General features: G+C 40.0%; 1 protein-coding gene across 2 annotated transcripts in view; it reads right to left on the bottom strand.

Moving 5' to 3' along the window:
* Positions 1 to 27772, bottom strand: part of Cntnap5 (contactin associated protein family member 5) — a 1003093-nt gene that overhangs the window by 270245 nt on the left and 705076 nt on the right. For both annotated transcript variants that reach the window (XR_005092927.1, XM_037211054.1), the window contains exon 13: positions 240 to 440. Coding sequence is in view for 1 of the 2 variants with exons in the window: in XM_037211054.1 (XP_037066949.1) it covers positions 240 to 440 (201 nt within the window). In the remaining variant the exon portion in view is untranslated. The remainder of the gene's footprint in view (positions 1 to 239; positions 441 to 27772) is intronic.

Genomic DNA, 27772 nt, shown 5'->3' on the forward strand with positions numbered 1-27772 from the left:
GGTTTATTTTTATTTATTACTTTTTTTTATATACCCCAGAACTACCTACCCAGAGGTAGTACCACCCATAATTGTCTTGGCCTTCCCACATCAGTCACTAAGAAAATTATCATTTGAAGACATTTTTTTTTAATTGAGGTTCCCACTTTTTCATTGAATCTAGCTTGTGTCAGGAAAAAACACAGTCAGGGCTTTGGCTTGTGGGTTTCAAGGTATCATGAAAAAGAGCAGAACCTTACCTGGTGTGTTAAGCAGGCGAGATCTCCTGCAGTGATATACCACCTCCTGTTCACAGTACTCTGATCCATCAATCAGAGCCTCCAGCTGCTCCATGCTGCCCCCATAGTTTAAGGTCATGGCATAGGGCTTCTCAGGGTTGGAGCCCTGTACCCGAGTCAGCTCTGTGTTGTTGTGCTGAACCATCATCCAGATCTTGTCCTCTGCACAGACAACAATGCAAAGCAAGGGAAGTTAGAATGAAAACCCTAAGAAGAGTACGTAAACAGTGGGTCACTCAAGGTACAATGGAGTCTCCAGTGGAGTGCTCTATATACACAATGGGATTAAGGCATTCTATTGATTAAAGAAAGACCAAAGAATTACGTTCCTTGCCGGGTGGTGGTGGTGCACACCTTTAATCCCAGCACTTGGGAGGCAGAGCTAGGCGGATCTCTGTGAGTTCCAGGCCAGCCTAGTCTACAGAGTGAGATCCAGGACAGGCACCAAAACAACACATAGAAACCCTGTCTCAAAACAAAACAAACAAACAAAAAAAAAAAAAAAAGAAAGAAAGAAAAAAAAACCCAGAAACAAAAACAACAAGAACAACAATGAAAAAAAGAATTATGTTCTTTATAGGGCTCTGTCTCCAGTTAATATTGGGGCAAATAATCTTAGGGTCTATGCTTAAGTCTTTATTCCACAGGCTTTATAGTATGTATTTAATGTAAGTTATTAATTTAAAATTGACCTATACAATCTTCTTCCTTATCCCTGGGGAGACTGTTCAAAGACATTTTAAAGCATATCAAAGTCTTCAGGTGCTCAACATTCTCACAGAAAATAACATAGCATTTGTATATTATATACACCTACTCTATACTTTAGAACATTCCAATGTTGCTTTTGATACCTAATAAAAGATAAATGTTATGTAAACAATTGTTATACTGCATTGTGTAAGAAATTTTGACACAGACAAAATGCCTATTTAAGTTCAGTACAGACACAATACCAGAGGTAATTTCTTAAAGAACCTTTAAATATCAGGTTGAAAACAACAGCTACAGATAATAAATATTTGTAAAACAACACATCATTATCAAAGATGAAACTGTGCTGTGTAAACATAAGGACATGAAAATTAAACCCTGAAGTTACATTTTAAAAAAATGTTGGGCATGGTGACACCAGCTTGTAAATTCATTGCTGAGTGAGGGGCACAGAGAAAGGAGGACCCCTTGGTGTTGTTGACCAGACAACCCAGTCTACTCAGAGAACACCGGGCCAATGAGAGTTTTTCAAAGGAACAAAAAGCTGTTGGAAAAATAGCTCAGGAGTTAAGACAGTATATTGCTCTTATGCAACACCCAAGTTCAGTTCTTATAATCCACATTAGGTGTTCACAATCACCTGTGATTCCAGCTTTGGAGGGTCCAATGCTCTCTTCTGGTTTCCACAGGCATGTGCACTCATATGCACAGATACCACCTCCCCCAAACATAAATGCACACATTCTTTTAATCTCCACAGGAAAAAGAAGATGAACAACATCTACGAAATCACAGCCAAGGTTGTCCCCTGGCTCCCAAATGTGTGCAAACACACATGCATATGCACAAGCATGTATGATGATTATTCTTGGTTGTTGACTTTACATTTGAAACTAAATAAAATCCAAGAAGCTGAGTACATATGTGATGAATTTTTCTTGATTAAATCATTTGAAGTAGGGAAAACCCACCCTTTAATCCAGATCTTTTGATGTGGGAAGATCTATCCTTAATCTAGGCCACACTTTCTGGTGGCAGCCTATATAAGGGACATGGAAGAAGACAGCTTTTGCTCTTTACCTGACTGGCCTCACTCTTGCTGGAAAGTCCATTCACTGGCATTAGAGACTGCTTCTTCAGGATTTCAGGATTTATTGAAAAACAGCTGAGATATACAGCCTTGAGAACTGAACATTTACTGTATTCTTGGAGTTTCTATTGGTAGACAGCCATTGTTGGACTATCTGGACCACAGCCTGTAAGCCATTCTAATAAATCCCATGTACATATTCTGTCACTTCTGTTCCTCTAGAGAACCCTGACAAACAAAACATTCATATGCACATACATACAAAAATTATCTGGAAATTTTTTATACTGAATGAATGCAGAGACATGGCATCCTTCCAATAAGAATGAAAGGAAAAGATAAGGAGGAATGTAATATAAGAGAGGAATGTGGTTTAAAAGACAGAGAGATCTACACTTGAAAGTCATTTTTGCCAGTACGAAACTTGGGTCACTTCACTTCCCTAAAACTCAGGGTTATAACCAATTAAAACATATGACAGCAAAAGCAGGGCATCTGTGGCTACTGCACAGGCCGCCAGCAGGACTATTAGTATGCTGGAGAGGTGTCAAAGCAGCTAAGACAACCTACCTGACATACAGAGGTCCCATGTTCAGTGCCCAGCACCCACATCAGGTGGCTCCAAAGCAACTCTCATTCCAGTTCCAGGGGATCCAATGCCCTCTCTGGCCTCCACGAAAACTGTGCTCACAAGTGCACATACCCATCCACACACAGACACATGGGAAGAGACTTAAAAATAAATCCTAAAGTTGCAAGTGACTGTGGGGAGTGATGTGGGACACTGCTGTGCTAACTTGGGTGGAAATACTCACTGCAACTTGACATGCAGTTTAATTTCGAACATCCTCACAACTAAAGCAGGGGAGGAAACAGGAAGACTTGAAAAGTGTTTGACATCTGAGACTCCTGCCCACATAATTGCAACACTAGTCTTCATAGATTCAAAGAGCAGAAAAGGAACTGAGCAGAGAAATCATGTGGTTTCTTCCCTCTTCCACCTTCTTAGTTTTACAAATGGGGAAACAAAGGCCCATAAAGAAAAGCAATAACCCACAGCATTTCTATTAGAGAGCACTGACAGGAAAACACACTGACAACATCTGTTATTATTAACTATAGGTAGCAAGATTGGGACCATGAGTGTGATTTCACTAAAAATAAATGAATGAATAAATGAATGAATGAATAAATAAATAAATTGTTTATTTTAATTTTAAAGATATAACAGGCAGAATAAAACATCAAAGAATGAAGACCATGAGGAGAGATGATTTCTTGATAACTATAGCCCATTGGCAAGTTTCATTTCAAAGCTCTCCTTACAATTATTTTTTCTCACCACCATCTATTTGTCTATCATATATCTAGCCATGTTATATAATAATCTACCATCTACCAATTTTCAGTTATCTATCTATCTATCTATCTATCTATCTATCTATCTATCTATCTATCTGGCCATCTACCTTTCATCTATCAGAACTTATGTTGTCTCGATTCTCCACGTACCCAACCTGGTTGTAAAAGCAGTCCACACATCATCACCTAATCATTGGTTTGACATTTCTTCATATATTAGATGCAGGTTTTCAACTCTATATATTTATCTGTGACCATTAATGTAATTACTTTAGGGCAGCAATGTTCTGTCTTTGGTTGAGATGGAAATGGAAGTTGTATCAGAGTTAAGTGTTCATTTTGAGTATGCTTACGCTGGCAATTCTCCTTCTCGATCTTGAATGGGAAGTAACTTTTTAATAATTCAATTCAATAATTGGCACTTTTGATATGTGTAATGTACAAAAGATACAAAAGAACAATCCAGAGTTTCACATCGCTCCCCACAATGCAGTTAATAGGCATCACAAGTCAATCTATAAGCATAGTGTTAGGATAAAGAGGGAGATGGGATCTTACAGCCCATTCTCACACCTGGTTTTCCTCGAGGGATAGTCACATAAGCAGGATTCACTCTCAATAGTTTAGCACACATACAAACAAGGTGACCTTGATACCTAGGTTGGCTCCTCTGTGGACTACAGCATTACTTTCATTAAAATGGACCTGTGAAACAGAATGTTTAAGATGGTTGCTTTTATCAATGGGGCAGTGAAAATTTTTTGTGTGGATTTTAGAGTCAGAGTTTTGGTGTGTGTGTGTAATAGCTAATTATCATTGTCAACATGACAGAAACAACAATCATCTAGGAGATAAACTTCTGGGTATATCTGTGCCAGAATTTCTAGATTAGGTTAATTGAGGAAGGAAAGTCCATTTTAAAGCAAGCAGTAATATTCCATAGGATAGAATCCTGGACTGCATGAAAAGGAGGAGGCTAGCTGAGCACCATCATTCCTCTCTGCCTGCTTCCCTACTACAGATACAGTGTGACCAGCTGTCTCCATCCCCTCTCTGCCTGCTTCCCTACTACAGATGCAGTGTGACCAGCTGTCGCAAGCCCTCAGTGCCATGCCTTCCCCATGATGGATTATATCCTTCAACTGTCAGTCAAATATATGTTCCTTTCCTAAAGTTGCTTTGGTTAGATATCTTATTTACTACAGAAGCATGAAAGTGATTAAAACAACATGCCTGTTCAATATTTTCTATGTAAGGGTCCTGGACAAATCATTATAACTGTGAAGATGTTACATTACAATAGTGATATCTTGTGATATCACTGACATGAATATCACTCTTTGTACCAACAATATTATGATAATATTTTTATGTTATATTTTACAAGGGCACATAATAGGCTACATGACACTCAAATGAGTAACTAATATATACATTACAGGCATGTACAATTGCTGCCCCTAGTTGCATGCATTCTAGGTTAGTTGTGAATAAAACCCAGTACATTGCCACGTCACAATGTCAAAAGATTGGGCACTCCCACATTAGAATTTTCTACATCAGAACATAAACTAGAATGCCATTTCTTAGAGTTGCGGGTGGGAAGCTAACTCTTCAGATGAGCTTACAAGGCATTGACAGGCTGGTTGTGACATCATTGCTGCTATTCAGAACCAATTATTCCCATTTTCCCCAATGCTCATCACACTGTAATAACCTCATGCATCTCTCTAATGCTCTTTCCTGTTTATCTTGAAATTCCTCAACAGAAGCTGTACTTTAGAATTTGCCAACATTTTGATGATTCTACTTCTTTTATTCAGTTTAGTTTCTTCTCTTCCTTTGACTCTCAAGTGCCACTCAATCACATTATCAGAGACAGAGCTTCATCACTATTACTGTGCTAAGTTGAATCTGTATGGACTTATACAAGACCATGACTTTGCCTAATTGAGATGTATAATGGGTATCTATGGTAGTGTGTGCTTGTAATCCAAGAACTGTGTGTATGTGTTTGTGTGGGAGCATGTTGGATTCCTGGTATCATTTGTCTAGAAACTTAGCAAGTGTGGTAAGTTCCTGGTGTGTGAGAGACCTCAGGAAAAAAAAAAAGGTGAGGAATGACTCATAAATTTGTCCCGTGGCTTCCATGTGTATGCACACAAATTGATACACACATTTACCCACACACCCACAACCTTGGACACATACACAAAAGCAAAAATAAAGCAACAGTCATATAGTTAAACCATTAAAATATTAACTTGCATAAGATACTATTTAGGCTAATGACATGGTATGAGAAAAAGGACCTCTATGTTCAAGCCACACTAAGATTCCCACTATTTTTCTGTATAAAGTATTTACAAACTATGCCCTTTAAGCAATATGCATGATGAAGTTCTGAAGCATCATTCACAGATGTCACCATATAGTAGTATGTATGCCAGAAAAGCATTCAACTGTTTTTCCACAGAGTTGTGAGATTTCCTAGGAAGTGCACAATATTATGCCTTTGTGTTCAAAGGTATGCTGTTATTAAATGTCCAGGTATGAACATATGACAAAATGCATTCTCCAACTCTGCTGAAAGTTTGACAATAGTCGGGGAGAAAGTTGTTGTGGTGGTTTGGGTGGGAATAGCCCCCATAGGCTCATATGTTTGAACACTTGGTTTTCAATTGGTAGAGAACTTTGGGAAGGAATAGAAGGTATGGGTTTGGAGAAGCAAGTGTGTCACAGGAGTGGCCTGTGAGGCTTCAAAGTTTTTCATCATTCCCAATGAACTCCCTGTCTTCTGTGGGCATTTTGAGATGTGAAATTTCAGTTGTCCATATTGCCATGCTTTTGTGCTAACAGCCTGGACATAAAAAAACTGTAAGCCCAATGCAATGCTTTATTTTATAATAAACACCCTTGGTCGTGGTGTTTTTATTACAGCCACAGAAAAGTAACTGATGAAAAAGAAATCAGAATTAGGAAGTGGGCTATTGCTTTGACAGGCCTGGCTGTGCTCTTTTTAGGAGGAATGTGAAAGACTTTGGAACTTTGGACTGGAAAAGTGGTGGAATTCTCAATGGACCATCCTAGTAGGAGTTTGGATAACAGTAGTACTGAGAGCAATGTAGACTATGGAGGCACAGGGCAAGAGGTTTCAGAAGAGCACAACATTACCACCTCAGCTAGAGACCATTCCTGTGTTACTTTGGCAAAGGCTGCTTCTTGCCTTTATTGTAAGAATCTTCCTTAGGCTTAAACAAAAAGTGATGGACCAAGTTTTTAGAAGAGGAGATTTCATGACAGCATAATACTGACTCTGTGGTGTGGTTATAAGTAATCAGTGCTATGGAGGCCTACAATGAAAATGAACAAGCAGGGTAAAAAGAAATAGAAAATGTACCAAATGAAGAGAAAAGGGGCACTAGGGAATGTAACGTTGGTGCCAAGGCTTGTGCTGAAAATGATACAGAGATTAAGTAAAGGCCAAATCTGCACAGGAACAAAAGGAAGGATGCCCTCAGACCAGACCTCACTCAGCTAAGCTTCCAATTTGTGAAAGGAAAAGGCCTAAGGAGTTTTCTGCTCCTAAAAAGCAACAAGAAGATAAGATACTTCAATTGTTATTCAGTGGGATGAGGCTTCATCTCAAGTGGGCAGCCAAACTTAGTAGTATCATCCATGTACTTCTGACTTTAGTGTTATGAAGAATACAGGAGCAAATGTGTTCTGGATCCTTCTTCCACTGTTAAGGACAACCATTGAGGCCAAAGTGTTAGAGATAAGTCTATGCATGAAGTTCCTGAGTGGACACAAGGCCCAGAGAGGTCATTCTGGAAGCTGTGAAAGTGAAACACAAATTGTGTCGAATATCTCAAAATGTTAAAGGTGCCAAAGGTATGGGACATCTGCCTCAAAAAGCTGAACATGGGCAGTAGAAACCTGCTATGAAAGAGATTTAAGTGCTACAGCAAAACTGGAAGGGGAGAGTTATCTAAGCCCTTTGACATCAGACATGAAAATGGAAGATTTGGATTTGTGCTCATGACTCTCAGACTTGCTTTGGTCCAGTATTTCTTCATTATGTTCCCATAATGGTAAACTGTCTTTAAATTTCCTTTGCCAAAGAAATTGGGCCATGACTTTTTACTTTAGTCTCAGGAATATTCTTAGGACAAAAGCAGAAAGCAGCCATGGGCTTTGCCAAAATATCACATGGTTTCTAGTCTCTAGTCAAGTTATTAATATTAATGATAAAATTTTATATTATTAATATAAAATGGTCTCTAGTCAAGTTATTAATATTGTTCTCTCAAGCTGGGCCTCCACAGTCTACATTTTGGAATAGTAATGTGTATTCCATGCTATTGTATGTTGGAAGTATATGATTTTATTTTTTGATTTTATAAGAGGTTAGCATCAAGGAATTGCCTTTAGGCTCAGAAAAGACTTTGGAATTTAAAAGTGTAGAGACTTTGAATAACCGTAGGGATTTTGGAAGCTGGATTAAATGCATTTTGTGCTATGAAGTATGATCACAAGCCTATGGAAGTCAGGGAGTAGAAGGTGGTAGTTTAAGTGAGACTAGTCCCAATAGTTTCATTGGTTGAATAATTGGTCCCCAGTTGGTAGAACTATTTGGGAAAGGTTGGGAGAAGAAGCCTTGGAAGGGATGGTGTGCCACAGGGAGAGGCCTCGAGTCTTCCACAGTACCCCCGTCCCCAGTGTGCTCTCTTCTTCTTGCTTATGGTTTTCAGATGTGAGACTTCAGCTGTTCTTGCTGCCAGACTTCATGTACTTGCTCCACCTTCATGGAGTCTAAACTTCTGAAACCACAAGCCAAATTAAATGCTTTCTTTTATAAATTGCCATGGTCATAGAGTTTTATCCCAGAAATAGAAAAACCACCAATATAGACTGTGTAAGAATAACCCATGTTTCTATTTGTTATGGGTATCTTGAATATTCCAATTAAGTGAGGGATTCCAGGCATTCTGCTGGAGATAGATGAAAGGGATGGATTTTCAGTGAAGTCTGGCCAGTTGATACAGCCTTCTATGTTCTACAAAGGTTAACTGACAAAGAGGGAATTTCCATTTACAAAGTACAAGACACTAGGCTTGGGTTGAGACCCTTTGGAGTAATATCTACCACATAAAGAGATGAATTCTTCATGACTATTTGTATTGGACAATTCCAAAGCTACCCTTTTGTGCATGTGTTGTATAATGGTCCCTATTAAAATCACAAGTTCTATGCATAAAGGGACTGGGGAGATGGCTCAGTGGATCAAGTGCTTGATACTCAAGCATGAGGACCTGAGTTTGAGCCCCAAACCCATGTGATAAAATTAGATATTGTGGCATGTGCTTGTAATCCCAGCATAGTGGAGGTGGAGAGAGCAGATTCTCTGGCTAGCTAGTCTGGACAAATCAGGGAGTTCCAGGCCAATGACTGAGTTTGTGTCACAAAACATAAGAAATAATATTTGACGTTATCCTCTGGCTTCCACACATTCCTGCACACACATGAACACACACACACACACACACACACACACACACACACACACACACACTAAAGACATCCAAAGAAAAGAAGATATTACAGAGTGTGCTGACTATCCATGACAGGACATTCTGGAACATCCTCTCTCAACAAATCTGTTGTAAAATCATTCCTTTTCAATGCCCCAGATCAGTTCTGCAGAGCAGGTCACTAGACATTCCACCTGCTCCCTCTGGCTCTTGTTTCAGGAGCTGTAAATTGTTTACATACAGAGCCACAATTTAATTTCCTTTCATATTTTTCTCCCATTACATCTGATTGGTATTATTATTATGATTGTTGTTATTAATAATAGTAATTATAGATGCTATCTACTGTTCATCTGTTGCCATGGGGATCATCACTCAGAATGAAGAACAAACAAAAGGAATTTTTTTAAAGAGAGAAAGGGACAAGAAATAACTCTGATTATTAAAGTTACATTCAGGACATATATCTGTTTCTTTGCATAGCCTCCCAGAAAAAAAAATACTGCAGTTTTTCTATCACAATGCTTAGAAAGAAGGGAAATCTACAGATTGTCAATATCCCGCTTAATTGAACTGAAATCACTGTAGGGAGCTACTTATGTTCCTTTAAACAGTGTGCTAATTCACTTATTCTCCAATTGTAATAAAACAAATCTATATTAAGGTCTCAGGGGTCACTTCTGTACAGTTATGCATGTTGACAAAGTGAATTTTTTATGCCAAGGGTAAAGACAGTTTAAATAGTCCTCAAAGTACTGTCTCTACTTATTCACCATCTACTCTTGCACAGTCTTCTGATATATCTCAGCTTTTTGAAATGACCCTTATTTAAATTTTCCTGTTTGTGCCCTGTCTTTCAATTTAACTCATAAATAGTAAAGGGTAAGTAACATTGGCTTAGCCTGGGCTTCCATGGTTTCTACAGTCACATGAGGTAGAGGATTACATCATTAGATCTAGCTTCAAGTACTCTATCTACTACCCACCAGATTCCTGGAAGAAGTAGGTCAGCTCCCCAAGTCTCAGTCTACTAGTCTTTGAACTGGGCAGAGTCTAGTGTGCAGTTCTATGAGCCATACATAAAGACACACAGGTTGGCCCAAAGCATAGAGTCAACTCAGTCTAGAAGTTCTAACACCTTCCATGGTTCTTGACTCCTATTCAACAAAGAAGCCAGGAAGCCATTCTGCTGACACTATTCCAGGGTCACTTGAAAGGTTACTGGAATAAAAATAGAACTCAGAAGCAAGAGAGACTACAGAATCTAAACACTCTTGAGGAGGAGTAACTACATGTTTTGTTCTACTTTATCAATTATATGGATGTTTGTATGTATATTTGTATGCATGTGGAATCATGTATGACCAGGGGTCCAGGTGCTTATGTGTGCTTATTCATGTGCTAAGGTTGATGTTGGGAATCATCCTTGATCACTCTTTCAAATTAGTCATTAATATAAAGTTTTCTCAATCAAAGCCCCGAGCTTTCCATCTGGCAAGTATCAGTAGTCAATTTGCTCTGGGAAACTCTTGCTGTTCCCTTCCCAGCATGGAAGTACAGGTGAGTCATCACTCCCATCTGGCATGTACATGGGTTCTGGGGATATGAACTCCAGCCCACAAGTTTGCATGGCAAGAATTTTAACTAAGGAGCTACCTCCCCAGCCTATCAGTACACTTTTTTTCCTTTTGATTATTATTGTCACAAATCTATATAAAATATATAAATACAACCTGCTGAGTCCATTTAGTACAGAAATACAATTTTAATGAAAAATATTGAATGAAGAAATAAGAGAGGAATATTTCCAAATCCTGGAAGCAACTAAAAATTATAGTACAATCTACCAGGTCTTCTGGGACACAGCTAAGACAGTCAGTCCTTAGATCAAATTGGATAGTGATAAGCTCTAGCATTAGGAAATCAGATCTAAAGTAAACAACCTAATGATGCTCCTTAAATCTTTAGAAAAACAAAAAGCTAATTGCAAAGTCAGTGTGAGGCAAGAAATAACAAAAGTTAGGGTGGAAATCAATGAAACAGAAACTACAAGAAAAGTACAAACCATTAATCAATAAGAGATGGGTCTTTGACAAGTTAATAAGTTTGTCAAACTCAGCCAAACACATACAGATAAGATCCAAATTAACAAAATCAGAGATGAACAGAGAATGTTAGAACAGACTAATCCAGATCATTTTACTGTTAGAAACAAGTCCGGGAACCTATACTGTATGCCCCACCTTCCCTTCAACCTTTATAATGGGAATGATGGCAATTGGTATAAAGCAATCTTTACCTCCTTTAAAAGCCGTAGAGTTCCGCCAGGAGCTGTTATTTCTCCCAAGAGTATCAGCCCAGCTGCTTAGGGAGGAATGCTTTCCTGCCTGTTGCACCCACCACAGCCAGCTGCTTTTAGAACAGGGCTTCTCTATTTGTGGGAGCATGCATTACCAGTTCCAGGCCACTGCGCTCCTTGCATTAGCTGTGATGTACAGAGTATCACATCCATCATCACTCTTCCACCTGCCTGTGCCGGCCACATTTACGACTTCCAGACAACCTACTTGACTGTGATTTATCCTCTCGCATCACTCTAGCGTTTACTTTTTATGCAGCTTTTTGGAGAGTTATTTTTCTTTTTCCCTTGCTTTAAAGTAGATGGCATGATCAAAGAGACCCAGGAAATCTGTTTTATGGTGTAACAAGGTGGTGGAATAGATTCCACATATACTGAATCATATTTGGTAGCTGTGTGATAAAAAAAAAAAAAGTTATGTGTCTAGGATGTGCAGAGCTCTCTGTTAGTGACATACACAAGGCTAGCATAAGGTCTCCAAGCTGAATAAATACGGTAGACCCTGAGCTCTAGAGCATATAACTGGGGGCTAGGGTTTAGCTCAGTTAATAGTATACTTACCTAGCATGAAAGAAGACCTGAGTTTGATCTCTAGCCATACATAAACTGGATTTGGTGGCACATGCCTGTGATTTCTGTACTTTAGATAGGGAGTCAGGAGGATCAGGAGTTCACAGTTATCCTCAGCTACATGGTGCAGCTTGGCTACATGAGACCCTATCTAGAAAAGTTTGTAGTGATTGGCTGAAGAGAGAAGAACTTTTTGCATTGCTTTCCCATTGAGATATGTATGTGGTACAGTAAACTTGAAGGCTAGAAGACACAGGTCTAGGACCAGTCATTTCTCCCATTGATCTTCACTGTTTTATCTTTGTGATAAAAGAGAGATAAAAGTTTTCAAGTCAAATTATAAATTGTATGCTATGGGTGTTTCTTGTAGTGATCTTACAGGTGTTTGTTTTCTTTCCTTCTTGAGCCCCTTGTCGTGGTCTCTTGTCACCTAGACTGATCTTGAACTATTCTGTTCAAAAATGATTCCATTTAGGAGGTTGGAGAGTTGGCTCAGTAGTGAAGAACACTTGCTACTCTTGCAGAAGGTCCAGGTTTAATTGCCAGCACACACATTGAAGTTAGCAACCCTTTGAAACTCAAGTTCCAGGAGATCTGATACCCTCTTCTGGTCTCCATGGGCATGAGGTACGCACATGGTACATGTACACAGAAATAAGTAAATGCTCATACATATAAAATAAAAATAAATAAATCCTCACATGTGTGTTCACATCTGTGTGTGGGGAAATACATAAGCACTCACATGCCACAAGGCACATATGAAGGTCAAAGGACAATTTGCAGGACTTGGTTGTCTTCTTCTACCATGTAGGTCCCAGGGATAGAACTTAGGTCATCAAGCTTAGCAAGCGCCTTTACTCTCTGAGCTAATGTGTTGGTCTTTGAACTCCTTATGTAGCCAAAAATGACCTTGAATTTCTGATATTCCTGTCTCTATCTCTCCAGTGCTGGTCCCATACATACCCTCCCACTGCTTTCTTTATACAATACTGGAGATGGTACCTAGGGCTTCCTGTAAGCTAGATAAGTACACTGCCAACAACTGAGTTACATCTCTAGCTCTCATCTCAGAAGTATCTATGTGGTCTTGGAAGATTTTTGTGGCAGACTATATGTAGGTCCAGTCTCGAGATGAAACTGGCAACTCATCCAAGTCTAACTTCAATTCTAACGTGTGTCATTTACACTGTAGAATTGAGCCTTGATCTTTCACAGCCTCTGCTTTATATAAATAAAAATAAGAAATGATCCTTCCTTCATACTTCATCATGTGGATTAAAGGTGATAAACTCTCTGAATTTATAACCACAGAACTTCCTGAGACTGAGTCAAATGCAAAGGACTTGTCTTCATCTTCAGAAATTTTAGTAAAGGACACCATTTATATTTGCTTTTATAAGACCAAAGAAAAAAAACAATATTCTCCCCCTTCCCATATGTCTCTCTGTGAGTTGTATGTATGTATGTATGTATGTATGTATGTATATATGTGTGGTCATATGTGTGTAGGTGCACATGGTTTGGGGCAGCAGATGGCATCCTCAATTTTTCTCCTCTTTATTTACTAAAAAAAGGCCTCTCACTGGACCTATAATTCATCAATTAAGTTGTTTCCCCCAACAGGTCTCCCTAGTGACCCTGTGTATCTGACTCCTGAGTGCTGAAATTACAGATGGGCCACTGAAACTTTTCAAGTAGATTGTGGGCATCAAAACTCTGGTCCACCTACCTACATGCCAAGCTTCTCCTCTCCTAAACATCTCCCAGGCTGGAGACAGCTATTTGTAAAAATAAGACCATTTGTCTATTCTGCGTATACTCTGTTTCTGGAGAAACATACAAAAGGAAGGCTCGGGGACAGTAGAATTAATTCACTTTTCAGTTGACACTCATACTCCCAAGCCTGTCACAACATAAATGGTGTTGTCTCTGTTAAATGCCATCCTATGTAGGCGGCCTTTTCTAACTCCTCCAGGTCTCCTTCATCCTAACTAAAATAGAACAATGTCTTTACCCACTCTTTCTGTGAAGCTACATACGCCACATTTGACAAGAGTGCCTCACAAACCTCCGCCTAGCACCCCACTGTCTTGTAACTTTCCCATTACTGTGATAGAATATGTCAAACAAGTAAATCAGGGAATGAAGAGTTTACTTTGGCTCACATCTTCTGAAGATGAAGACAAGTCCTTTGCATTTGACTCAGTCTCAGGAAGTTCTGTGGTATGATATTGCGTTGTAAGGAAACCATGGTGAATGAAGCAGGAGAAGGAAGTATCTGGTCACATTGTATCCATAATCAGGAAGTAGAGAAATGAATGGGTTTTTTAAAAAGATTTATTTATTATGTGTACAGTGTTCTGTCTGTAAGTCTGCCTGTGCTCATTATGGATGGCTGTGAACCACCATATGGTTACTGGGAATTAAACTCAGAACATCTGAGAGAGCAGCCAGTGCTCTTAATCACTGAGCCATCTCTCTAGCCCCCAAGATGAATGCTTTTGCTTGGCTTACTTTCTCTTTTTATATAGCCCAGTATCCCAAACCATGGATGGTAATACCAAAAATGGATGAGCCTTCTCAGCTCAGCTAAACTAAAAAGAAAACCTCCTGTAGTCATACACAGAGACTGACATAAACTAATCAGTCCTCAACTGTTGTGCCTAGAGGCTTGTCTCCTAGGTTATTCTACATTCTGTCAAGGTTAAGAACTATTGCTAACTATCACCCCTCCACCACCCAAGCAATATACACTCTTTATTGAGCTGAGAGATCATCACCCTTCTATGAATTTTGCTTATTTCAGTAATAGATCTTGAAATCAGTAAGAGTGTGACATTTGATTTAAAATAAGGTTTTTGCTTATATTCTTGACAGTTATTTGTTGCAAATAGTGCTACATTAGGAAAAGGTAAATGTCCCTCAGAAGATGCCTGACTGAATAGGTGTACTTTGCTGACATACTGAGATACAATGAAACCATAGTAAATAATGTATGTAGCATTTAAACTGATCTAAACTGACTTCTACTGTATACTGTCAAGTGACAAATGCAAGTATTGATGCAGAAAAGAGGATGCTACTTACTGTGGTACAGTAAGTGAGAAAAATGAACACAAACAATCAGGACAAAGTAGCATAAATGGATATCTAGTTGAGATGAATAGGAATGGGTTGAAGGCAATAGAAGAAGGAGATCTCTCTGATCAGCCATGGCATATGATTTCTGGTATTTTGATTTTTTACTTTTCTCAGGTTAAGAAGCACTAATAGACTATTAAGTATATTCCTAAATGAGTGTATGAAAGTGTTTCCAGAGATGATTGAGAATGGAATGCGCACCCCGACTATGGCTGTTACCATTCAATAAATTTTAACATTAAACACTTTAACTACTCACAGAAATAAAATCCAAAGGATGAAGAAATTGTAAACCTGACTTCTGGAAATTAACCAGGTAAAAATTCCTAAATCAACATTAAAATGTTAAAAATAACCACACAACTAAACAAAAATAATAATCAAGTAATTTCTGAAGACAAAGCTTTGTCTAACAGTAAACTTGGCAGAATATATTCTAAGGCTGAAAGCTAAATGATGCTCAAGACAGTCTTAAACATGACTCTGCTTTGGCCCTGATATTACAGATTTGATTCTGAGCCTGTTTGGTATATATTATAGGATGGGATAAATGAAAAGATATATTGATGTCAGGGGCAAGTCTCACAGGGAAAAGAGACATAGAAGAAACAATAATTGGGAATTTTTGCTTTGGGGTTTGCTTGAGAGGAAGCTTCATTGAACTCATAATGTGGACATACATACACATGCACATGCACTTCTTCAATGTGCTAATGAGAAAATATTGATGTGATGAATAAGCCTAATACCTTGAACATGATTTCTAAATAACAATCTTCATAGTAGGAAACACACAATGTCAGGAAAATATCTGGATCTGGTCTAGAACAGGCCAAGTTCAATGTGATATTTTGAATCCCTTATTGTTTGTAATGGTTAATATTGTCATTATCTAGTAGAAAGGGTTGAGAGCATGTCAATGAGGAATATACAACTGATGTAGAAAGAGGTCAATGTGGAGCTATCGGCTGGTGTCTCAGACTTCATAAAAAGGTGAAAGGATAATTGAGCACCAACATTCATTCCTGACTGCAGATATCATGTGCGTAGCCTTCTCACACTCCTGCCATGCTGCACCCTCAAACTGTGAGCCCAAATAAATCCTTCCTTAAGTTGCTTTTGGCAGGAATTTTGACAGAGAAACATGTGAGGAATACATTGCTGTAGAAATCAGGGAGATGCTCCAAGGGGCATGCACAAATAACACAGCAACTGAATAAGGGATCACCACTAGCTGTATAAAAAACTGAGCATCTAAACCAGTATTGGGGCCAGTGAGATGGGTTCTGAGGTAAAAGTTCTTGCCACATTCTCATTTGTTTGTTTGTTTGTTTTCATATACATGGGATGGGAGCTGGAGACAGAGAGAGAGGAGGGAGAAAGGTATGATAAATGTCAATGTAATAAGGTCTGAGACTTTACAGAGTGTGAAGAGATGGAACAGGCACATTCACCAAATGTCTGCATGAACCACCTGAGGTATCTGAGTAATGATAAATCATCTTCACAGTGCAGAAACCAGGCATACTACTTCAGCCAAATGATGATGAGCTGATCATCCTCAGACTGAAACAACCTGATGCCATGCATCTGTGGACAGGAGGCATCAAGGACACATGGCCCATGAGGTTTCTTGCCAGTGTCCTAACAGTGAGTAAGGAATCAAAACTATACTGCATTATACTGCACGGGGCAGTTGTATGATGACTGGACACTCTACACAGAAGTCTGTCTCAGGGAAGCCAATTGTGAAGGTTGATTTTTATTTTATCTTAATTGGGTTGTAAAGAACTGAGATGATTAAGAAAGGAACACTGGCCTGGAGAGCAGGGACATGGTCTCCTAGACTCAGGGCACAGATGGGATAAGAGTGAAGAAGGAGAAATTGAATACCTCTGCTTTCTCATCTTCAGCATCCTGGCTGCTCTGCTTCACATGGCCCTTCCCACCATTAGTGATGGACATCTCTGAACCCGAGAGCCAAAATGAGTTTTTCCTGTGTCAAGATTCTTCCCAGAAGTGTGTCACATCAACTAAAGAGAATTTAGACACCGGAAAAACAAACAAAGTGGGTCTGCAGGGATGGCTCACTTTGTAAAGTACTTGCTGCATAAGCATGAAGACCTGCGTTTGGACTTCCAGAGTCAGTCCTGGAAAGACAGAGGCAGACTGACCTGGAGTCCAGTGGACAACCAACCAAGGTGAAGTAATCAGCTTTGGGTTTGGTTAGAAACTATTATCTCAAAAACTAAAGCAGAGTGATCTAGAAATTCACCTAATGTTGACTTTCGAACTACGTATGTTTACACACATATATGTATGCTCACCCACATATGCATGCACACCCACATGAACAAGTGTTCATGTACCACACTCACTTCCCACACCCATCCCCTCCTCTACTGCACCACACACATCATACACACACATATATACCCCACACACCATATACCATACACACACAGAAAGACATAGAGACAAACAAACACACACACAAAGTGGGAGAGAGAGAGAAAGAGAGAGTACAAGAAAAGAAGAAGTTAAGAAGGTGAGGAATTTCTATGTTGAAAGCAAATAATGGGTCTTGAAAGCCAAATCCAAAGCATGAACACTGCTTGAATTTTGAACAAAAATGTGAAAAGAAGGGTGCTTCTTATTTGATGTACAATATCAGGTATTTTTCTTGTGGTTTTCAATGATTATACCATATAATCTTCACAATAAATTTACAAACAGGTTTTATTATTAATAACAGAGGAAGACACTGAGGAAGAGGAAAATTAAACCCCCTAAATCAAACAACCTGACACAGCTAGGGAGTGTCAAGCTAGATTCAAACAAACCCACGCTGTTAAAGATTCACTTGGATTCAACAGATACATGGTTTGATCAAAGGCCCATAAATATAGTCCTGGCCAAAGTCACTTCAAAGGAGCTAAAAAGGAGTGTTTGGATAAAGATAGGGTGAGGGAAATTACCCTGAGAGCAAAAATGGTATAAAACACAAGAGACATGAAAGTGGCACCACGTTCTCACACTTTGGAAATGCCTCCTTTGACTGTGTATTGGTTTTCCTGTCTCGGTGGTAAAAGACCTGAAATGAAGCAGCTTAGGGAGGAGAGGCTTGTTTTGGCTCACGCGTTTGGTCCACGATGGTAGAGAAGCCATAGTGGTGGGAGCGTGAGGCAGCTGGCTACATAACGACTGTGGTCACAAAGCAGAAAGAAATGGCTACAAGCAGGCTGGATTACAACCTTTAAGACCATCTCCCCAGTAACCCATTTTCAGATTCTGCTTCTTTAGATTCTGGAGCCTCCGCAAAGAGCACTGTGTCTTCAATCCTATGAGCATGTACAGGACATTTCATACTCTAACTATAGCAGACAGCAGTCAACATTTCTAATGAACTTTTTTTAATATAAATAGAGATAACCTGCAAACACTTGAATACTAAGAATGCACTGTGGGCCGGTGCTCCTGTGTCAAGAGGCCGCACTTGGCATTTCATGTATATGATTTGTCCCCAAAAGATTCATGTGCCACAGTCTTGTTTTCCTCCTGTTGTAACACGAATCTTAAAAGGTCTTATTAATAAAAACAAACCAAGAGCCAGGTATTGGGGTGAATGCTTGAAAAGTCAGAGAAACAGAACAGGCCACAGCTAACATCACCTTGCAATTCCTCAGCTGATCTTGTTTCCTCAAACTAGAAGCCTCAGCTGAGCCGCTGCTAAAAGCCAAAAAGCTTAACCAGCTCTAGTTCCTGGTCCTCACACCTTATATATCTTTCTGCCTCCTGCCATCACTTCCTGGGATTAAAGTTGTGTGTCACCATGCTTGGTTGTTTCCAGTGTGGCTTTGAACTCACAGAGATCCAGATGGATCTCGGCCTCTGGAATGCTAGGATTAAAAGTGTGTGTGCTACCGTTGCCTAACCTCTATGTTTAATATTGTGGATGTTCTATTCTCTGACCCCCAGATAAATTTATTACGGTGCACTATATTGGGGAACACAATATCACCACATCCTGTGATATCCTAAGAGTGGGGCCATGTTATAGGATCTTCTGAACTTAAGAGAGGTGATTAGGTTTGAGGCAGGCTTAATGATAGTCTCCCATTGCAGAGATTTCTCCATCTCACAGGATTGAACTGACTACAGGAACCTACAAAGCAAATTTGGTTTTCTGGACACACCTTCTTGCTTTCTCTCTCATGCTGTGTCTTATCTTACACAGGCACCATTTGCTGACTCCTTTCATGTTCTGAATAAACCAGAAAAACCGTAATTATTTAGCAACAAAACCAGTGAGCTAAATAAACTTCTTTACTTTAGAAAATATTCAAGCTCGGGTATTTTGTGGCAGCAACAGAAAACAGACCAAAATAATCCATAGAAGGAAAGAGCAATAGGAAAAGTGTCCCCAGGTGAATTGTTTCTCTGCTTCCCCCTTCACAGAACAAAAGTTGTAAGCTGCCACTAAAGCTGGGCTCTTTCATTCCTTGAGGTGTCTGAACTAACTTTGATTCCCCATCTCTCCCTGGAATCCAGGGCTCAGAGCAAAAGTGAGCAAGAACAAACAAGCATTCTGGGAGGTACCTTTGACCTTTTTACTTGTCTCTTCTGAACAGGAAAAAATGTTCATAATGTTCATACAGCTAAACTCTATCCCTCTGTGGGAATCCCTTGGCAAACTCTAGCCCTGAGACAAGGCATCCATGACCTTACTCACTCCCGATGCTGGTATTTCATCTCTCCTTTTCTTTGTTTGATCAGAGACACCTATCTCCCAAATTTTATTTTCAAAGAGGCTGTTTGGGAAGGACTTGGCAATAAGCATAGTGAATAGGCTCCAAGAGGATGTCTATTCTTCTCTGTCATCCTTGCCTTAGTAGGCATTGATGTTTCCTTCTGTGTAATACTTCTCCAGGGCAGCCATGGTCTCAGAGATATCAACCTATCCTATGCCCTCACACACAAACCAGAGTACCAAAGACCTTGGCATACTTCAGGTCAAACTGTGGACCCATGGTCCATCAGCATTGGTGGTTGTGTGGCTTAGCACACACAGGGCACAGTGAAACTTAACCAAGTACAAGCCACCATAGCAGGGAGGTCACTGAAGTGGGATCTTGAGGCAGCTGGTCCCACTGCACATGCAATCAGAAAGCAGAAAAAGAATGTGGGTTCTCAGGTGCCTTGCTTTGTATTCAGTCCAGGACACCAGCTCAGGGTATGGTGTCACTCAGACTTAGGGTGGGTCTTCTCACATAAATCATTCCAATCTGGAAACTTCTTCACAGAAATGACCAGAGATTTGTCACCAATATTTTAAGTTGTGACAGGATGACAATCAATATTGTGCTGTGGATATCACTCTATGTAAATAAAACACTGATGGCCAGTGACCAGGCAGGAAGTATAGGCGGGACAAAGAGAGAGGAGAATTGGGGAAACAGGAAGAAGGGGGAGAGAGACTGCAGCCACCGCCAGGAGAAGAGCATGTAGAGACGCCGGTAAGCCACCAGCCACGTGGCAAGGTATAGATTTATAAAAATGGGTTAATATAAGATAAAAGAACAGCTAGCAAGAAGCCTGCCACGGCCATACAGTTTATAAGTGATATAAGCATCTGAGTGATTATTTTATAAGTGGATTGTGGGACTGCGGGGCTTGGGGAACCTGGAGAGAAGCCCTCCAGCAACAATATTGGCCTCATTGTGCACTACACATTTGATTCCTTCGAGCACCACAGTGAAACAACACTTGATGGCAGCAATGATGGCAGTCACATCCTTGGGTACCATATCTCCATGGTACATTTGGCAGCAGGCCATGAATTTGCCATACCTAGGTCCACATTTCACTATCTAGTTGGGTCTTAGAAGCAAGTGTGAGGGATTCCAAACAGGACAGCTGCTCATGGCAGGCCTTCTCTACAGAGATTACTGGCACATAAGTAGTCATGGACAAGTAGGTAACACATGGAAGCATGATGCCCCCAGGAAGCCTTTCTCGGTCAGTCCCACCTCTACATTCATTTTGTACCTTTATACTTTTAGCCTTGTGAAACTATTTCAGCAAATTTTAGAGACTTCTAGATGATGAATCAGGGGCATCTGATCCATCTCATTTAATTTTACTTAACTTGTTTATCCATTCATTGAAGAAATAATAACTACTCTTATTTATACCAATGAGGTAGTTGCACATCATAGAAGTTAAGTAAGTTGGACAGTATTTCATAGCTAGAAAACATCTACATAAGTAAATGAATTAAATATGTGAATGAATGAAATTGATGTGAGGACTGTGTGACTTCATTTTTGTGTTGTACATGAGATCCTTGTGCATGGATGCTAGCAGTTAACAGAACACAAACCATCATATTGATTGATGTTTGTTGGCTTCTCCTGTCCCTAGAACTAGGGACATTCCATTTATCTGCACAGAAAAGAACTATACAGGTCCAGCCATGACAACCTTGTGCTCAAGGCTTAAGAAAGGCTCCCTTAACCATGGAAAAATGAATAAAGTAGGGGCTTCACTAAATCCTCAACACTGGGCTTATTGCCTTGAAGAAGTATGTCCCAAAGCCCACAAATTTGTATAGTCATTACTATCTTCATTTTTAATGGGAAAAATTATTAAAAGCAACTTAAAGAAGAAAGGCTTTATTTTGGCTCAGAGCTCAAGGGTGAAGTCCATGATGGTGGTGAAATCATGGTAGCAGGAGCTTGAGAAAGCTGATTGCATCACTCCCATGGCAGGAACCAGAAATAGATGAATGCTGGTTCTCAGTCCTTCTGCTTCTTTGTACTCATCCAGGAACTCAGCTCACCAAATGGCACCTCTACATTTAGCATGGGTCAGCCCACTTCAGTTAAAGCAATCTAGAAACTCTCACTCAGACATGTCCAGATGTTTGTGTCCTAGATGATTCTAGATTTGACAAGTTGACGATCAACACTGGCCATTATAGCATGCTAAGCACAGTGTTTCTGACTCATGTTCACACTTACTGAATAAACATCACCAGGATCAGAGCTAGAAAATGACATTAGAGCCGAGCGGTGGTGGCGCACGCCTTTAATCCCAGCACTCAGGAGGCAGAGCCAGGCGGATCTCTGTGAGTTCGAGGCCAGCCTGGGCTACCGAGTGAGTCCCAGGAAAGGCGCAAAGCTACACAGAGAAACCCTGTCTCGAAAAACCAAACAAAAAAAAAAAAAAAAAAAAAAAAAGAAAATGACATTTAAAACTCTGCTCTCGGCTCATTCATTATAGACAACAGAACATCAAGAACCTCAGCTTTATATTATTTCCATTCACTCTTCAGGAACCCTGGGCTGAGGTTTGATCACATCTATCTTACAGAAGAGGAAAGTGGTGGTGAGGGATGCAGAGTGGGCACTGGAGACCTCTGCCCTTTGCAGTCCTCTCTGAGGGTCTGCTAACCTAGGGAAGGAACGGTGCAAGCTGAATGTACATGTTAGGACACAGGAGCCCTTCTTTGCCTCAGACTCTCTGTGTTGCTTGAACCTGAGCACTTAGGCTTGACAGTCACAACCTGACAACTTCAGTGGTAGATTCAACTCTAGGCAAGATGTTTAGCCACTTGAGATTCCTGTACCTTACTTATTAAAATAGAGAGAATGTATCTTCTTCACACAGGTGCTCGGGAAACAGTGCCATCTCCACTGTGAAATGCAGAGCATGGCACCTCAGGCTAGTTGTTGCTCTGTAAATAACAGTTGTTTCTATTACAAAGTCAGCTCAGGGGCAGGGGACAAGGCTCAGTGAGTAAACAGTACCTGCTGGCCAAGCTGAGAAGGTGACTTTAAATCCCCAGTACCCACACAAAAAGCCATGCACCTGTGCCTATAACCCCAACATTGTGGAGGGCAGAGTGAAGAAGGGCCTAGGGGCTTGCTAGTCACTAGTTTATTTCCAAGTTCAAGGGAGGCCTTCTCACACCGGTTGTCTTTCTCTGATCTCTGTGCATACTTATGGGTATACACATATGTATGCATATATCCACACACACATATATCACATACACAGAAACCCTTAAACACATATACATAACACTTGGATCCAAAGGCAGTTATTCAAAGACACCATGAAGGAGCATGGCTCTTGTCCCCTTGTATACCTTTCCCCAATCCCTTCCTCTTGTGTTCTATTTCTGTGCCATCAATGGCTTCCCACTGTTTTCCACACTGGATCTAAAATATCTGTGGACTGCACCTGTCTTTTCTCAAATTTGTTTGTGAGGCCAAGAATAGATTTATTCACTTGGTGGTTTTGGTGTTCAAATCAGTCAATATTAGAATATAATTTGTGTGAATTATTTTTTGCATAATTACATGAAGGAATAATGCATAAAAAACTCTACCCATAAAAATTAACGAGGAAGCAAGTAAACAAGAATTAACAAATACATAATTTATTGAGAGATGCACAAAACAGTCTGAGGTTTGGGAAGATAGCTCAGTTGGTAGTGTTTTCCTTGCAAATAGAAAGACTAGTGTTCCATCAGTAGAAACTGACAAAGAAAGCCAAGCATGCTAGTGCTGGGACAGTACAGGCAAGACAATCCCTGGAGCTTGTGCACAGTCGGTCCTGCTGAATTAGTGAGCACCAGGCCAATGAGAAACCCTGGCTTTTGGTGAAAAATAAAATTAGGTGGAAGCCAAGGAACAACACTCACCACATGGAAGTACACACACACACACACACACACACACACACACACACACACACAAATAAATAAGCAGAAAAAGTTAATTTAATAATTTAATTTATTTTTATTTATGAGTTTCTTAAGGACAAGAATAGATTTATTTACTCTGTGAACTATGGTGCCAAACTCAGTCAACAATAGAATGTAATTTGCATGAATTAATTTTTGCATAATTGAGTAATGCATAAATAACTGAGCATATCAAAAATATATGAGGAAGCAAATAAATAAGAGAGTTGATAAATAGATGAATAAATGAGAGATTAATAAGGATTTGAGAAATTTGTGGGTTAATAAAGAGGATAAGCATGAAAAAATGATAAGTCCCATGCCTGAAAACCTCACTCGGGCTGCCTCTCCTCATCAGTGTGCTTGGAATCAACAGGCCATGCTAAATGGATGTGTGAAAGGAATTCCTCTAAGTGGCTGTTAAAATTCTTGGCAATTTGAAGGTGACAGTGCTTTAATTTCAGGGTAATGCCACAGCTTTATGACTTAGCAGTTTTGTTTAATGGCTCAATTTAGCAGGAGATTATGCTGTCTGCTGCTAGCCCAGAGAGACCACTTCAAAGCCGAGGCTTCCACACATGGTGATAATATCCACTGCTGGACTTAGCTTGAGAGAGCAGCCTCATGGAAGCTCTGTGTGATCCAGACTGCAGGTAACAGCATGATGCATAAAATGCTGCTTCGTCTAACTGGTGGATGACTGTTCTTGAGCTCTTTGGAAAACCCTTCATTACAGAAATCAAACTGCCCCTCTGAAATGTAAGCCACAGTACAAGTTGGAGTGATTCAAAGAAGCAACAACACTAGTATTATTCCAAGCCATTAAACTGCAAGTGAGCTGCAGCACATAAGTCACTCATGAGTGAATCTTCACCAGGAAGCCCGCTTTGAAACTTCTCCCAAGATGAGCTAAACCTACCGTCCGTGAGGAAACTGGTCCTGCTTGCAAGGAAGGTAGGTACAGTGAGGAAAGTGAGGCAGGACAGAAAGTCAAGAAAAAGTGAAACAGATATGAGAAGGGAAAAGAGTCCCTCACCATGGAGAACTAGTTGATGCTTGAAGAAGCAAGAATTCCAGCACAATGGACAACTGCTGAAAGCCTTTCTCTCTTCTTGCTGAAAAGCTGCAATTTTCCAAGATTCTTACCAGAAACACTTTGTGCAAGCCTAGTTTCTCCTGGGTTTAGATTTTCAGATTATAATCTCCTCTAAAAAATTGTCTACATCCAATCTATAATCTCACTTAGCAAAAGACAAAAGTAGATGGGGTCTGTTAACAACCCTTTGAGATGCAGCCTAAGAGCTCCTAAAATAGTCCATATGGCCAACATTAAGGCACTTGGTGGTCATTCTCCTTGAGAAGCCCACAATCTCACCTGGATGTGTCCTATTCTCTCTCTCTCTCAACCTCCATGCTTAAAGTCTACACTAAGATAGCATTGCTAGCAGCCAGTGAGATGGCTCAGTGGGTACAATCACTTGTTTTCAAGTTCAATTCCTGGGATACACAAGGCAAAAGGAGAAATCTCATTCCTGAAAGTCATTCTCAGACATCTATACCTGCACAAACACTCACATGCACACAAGTACAATAGATGTAATAAAAAATTATTCCACTTCCCCCTAGACACAGACAGAAACAGAGACTAAGGAGAAATAATTATGATACAATCTCCGACATCCCCAGAATCTGTCACTTTTTTTCCCTTGTAGTAAGAATGTCCAAATAGTCAGCTTTCTTCACCCTGACTCCTAATTCACGCAAAGTAGGAGAGGTCCTTTAAAAACCCAGACTTGTTTTAAACTAGAGCATCTCATCCCTTTCCAACTCTGCCAGTGCAAATTCCAAGTTCCTACCCATGGGTCAGAAGGACATCAGTGTGAAGATGTGAGAACTATCCTCATCAGCTGAGATGCTCAGAATACTGTCTACACTTACTACATCCCTTGAATTATCATATTTTGTCTATTATAATTATTGTCTGTGTGTCAAAATCAAGACACTTGCTCCATCTACTTTGCTCCGTTTCTTGTGAGTAGTTTGCTTGTTCGTGCTGCCTGTTGTCAGGTCAATGGATTAACACATAAGAAACAGCAGAGAGCGGCTGTCACCGAGCAGGAGTGAAGGGAGCTGAAGTCCTTCTTTCAAGGGCAGGGGACAGAGGCACAGTTCCACCCTGTCGCCATCAGCAGCTTGAGGAGTTCTCTTACTCTTTTAAGGATCTCAGCTTAGAACTAACTGGGACTTTTAGGTTTGTCATAGAAAAGAATTCAAAACTAGCCAGTGTGAAGCAAAGTTGGGGCTTTATTAATGATCTCTCTCTGTGTCTGTCTGTGTATGTGTGTATACACATTTACACATGGCAGTATGTGCATATGTGTGCATGCATGTGTGGTGGCAATAGGCAGATGGGGTTTCTTCCCTCAACAGTATTCAATCATGATTTATGAGACAGTCTCTCACTGAATCTAGTTTCATTGATCAGCTATATTGGCAAGGCAATGAGCTCCAGGGATCTATTTTTATCCACCAACCTAGACTGAAATTACGTATTTGCATCCTCATCCTAGTTTCTATGTGGAGAGTGGGGATCCACACTAAGTTTCTGGGCTTATATAGCAGTGATATTGCAGACTGAGCCATCCCCAGCCCCAAATATAAAAGTTGTTTCTATATTCCCTGTGGCTCATCATCATTTTTGTAGAGCAGTGGCCCAATACATGTGAATGCACACCAATAGAAAATCTTGGCCTCCTGCCACAGAAAACACAGAACATAGGACAAATGCTCCAGTTCTTGATAGCTGTAGTTGCTATCCTGTTTTTCTACTCACTAGCATTATTAATGCATTTATGAAATAGAAACTACTACAACTCCTTCAATGATGCATGCCTCTCTAGGTAAATACTTGGTATATTCAATATATGGTCTCAACTCAAGGGATAGTTTTGGCAACAGTACTTTGTATGTGTGAATATGTACACATGTGCACATGCATGCATATATGTGCAGATGCCAAAGAACAACCTTGAATACTGTTCCTTAGGATATACACTGTCCACCTTGTTTATTCGAGTCCCAGTCTCTCATTGCCCTGTAACTTGCTTACTGGGCTAGACTGATTGGCTAGTGAGCCGTAGGGATTCACTTGATCCTGTTTCCCCAGATGCTAGGATTATAAGCAGGTGCCAGAAGAGCTGGACTGATCTGCAAAGGTATCTGAGATCAAAACTAGATCCTCATGTTTTCAAAGCAAGTACGTTACTGATTGTGCTGTCTCCTCCACACCTTGAAAACAGCAATCTTGCAGTGATGATGAAACAACTGATGATTTTAAAAAAGAAAATCTAGACTTTGGTATATCTTGTTCTTATGTCAGTCTTTGGTAGAGCAGTAAAAAGTACACATTCTTTCTGTTGTGTGTGCCCTCACACATTTGTGTGTATATGTGTGTGTGCCTATATATCTGTATTTCCATGTTTGCATTGTGTCCTCATAAGAATATGTATGCTTGAGTGTGACAGAATACATCCATGAGTGTGTGTCTGTGTGTATGTTGCAAGTATATTTCTTGGGGATGAAGTCAGTATGAAGAAGCCAGCACAAAATGCATTACAAATACCATGACACAAACCCCTGAGTTCTACTTACTTTGTTCTTTAATGTGTATGTCCAGTGCTTGCAGCACTCACTCAGTGTGGGGAGTGGAGAAAAAAATGCCCATAAGTGTCTTTCCTTCTTATATTCTCAATGACTTTCATTCACCTTGTACTGACAGACAGGTATGTACTCAAGGAGTAAATCACAGCCACTGCCCTAACTTTAGGAAGCAAGGCTAACAACCGAGGCCAAACTGTGTGGACACAGTTCTTTCTTGCTTTCAATAGTCAGGATGATAATCTATTACCCACAATCACTCTTCACAATTACGGCTAGAAACATTGAAGAGACCTCAATCACAATCCTCTA

The sequence above is a fragment of the Peromyscus leucopus genome, chromosome 15 (genome assembly GCF_004664715.2).
Source record: "Peromyscus leucopus breed LL Stock chromosome 15, UCI_PerLeu_2.1, whole genome shotgun sequence".
NCBI lineage: Eukaryota > Metazoa > Chordata > Mammalia > Rodentia > Cricetidae > Peromyscus > Peromyscus leucopus.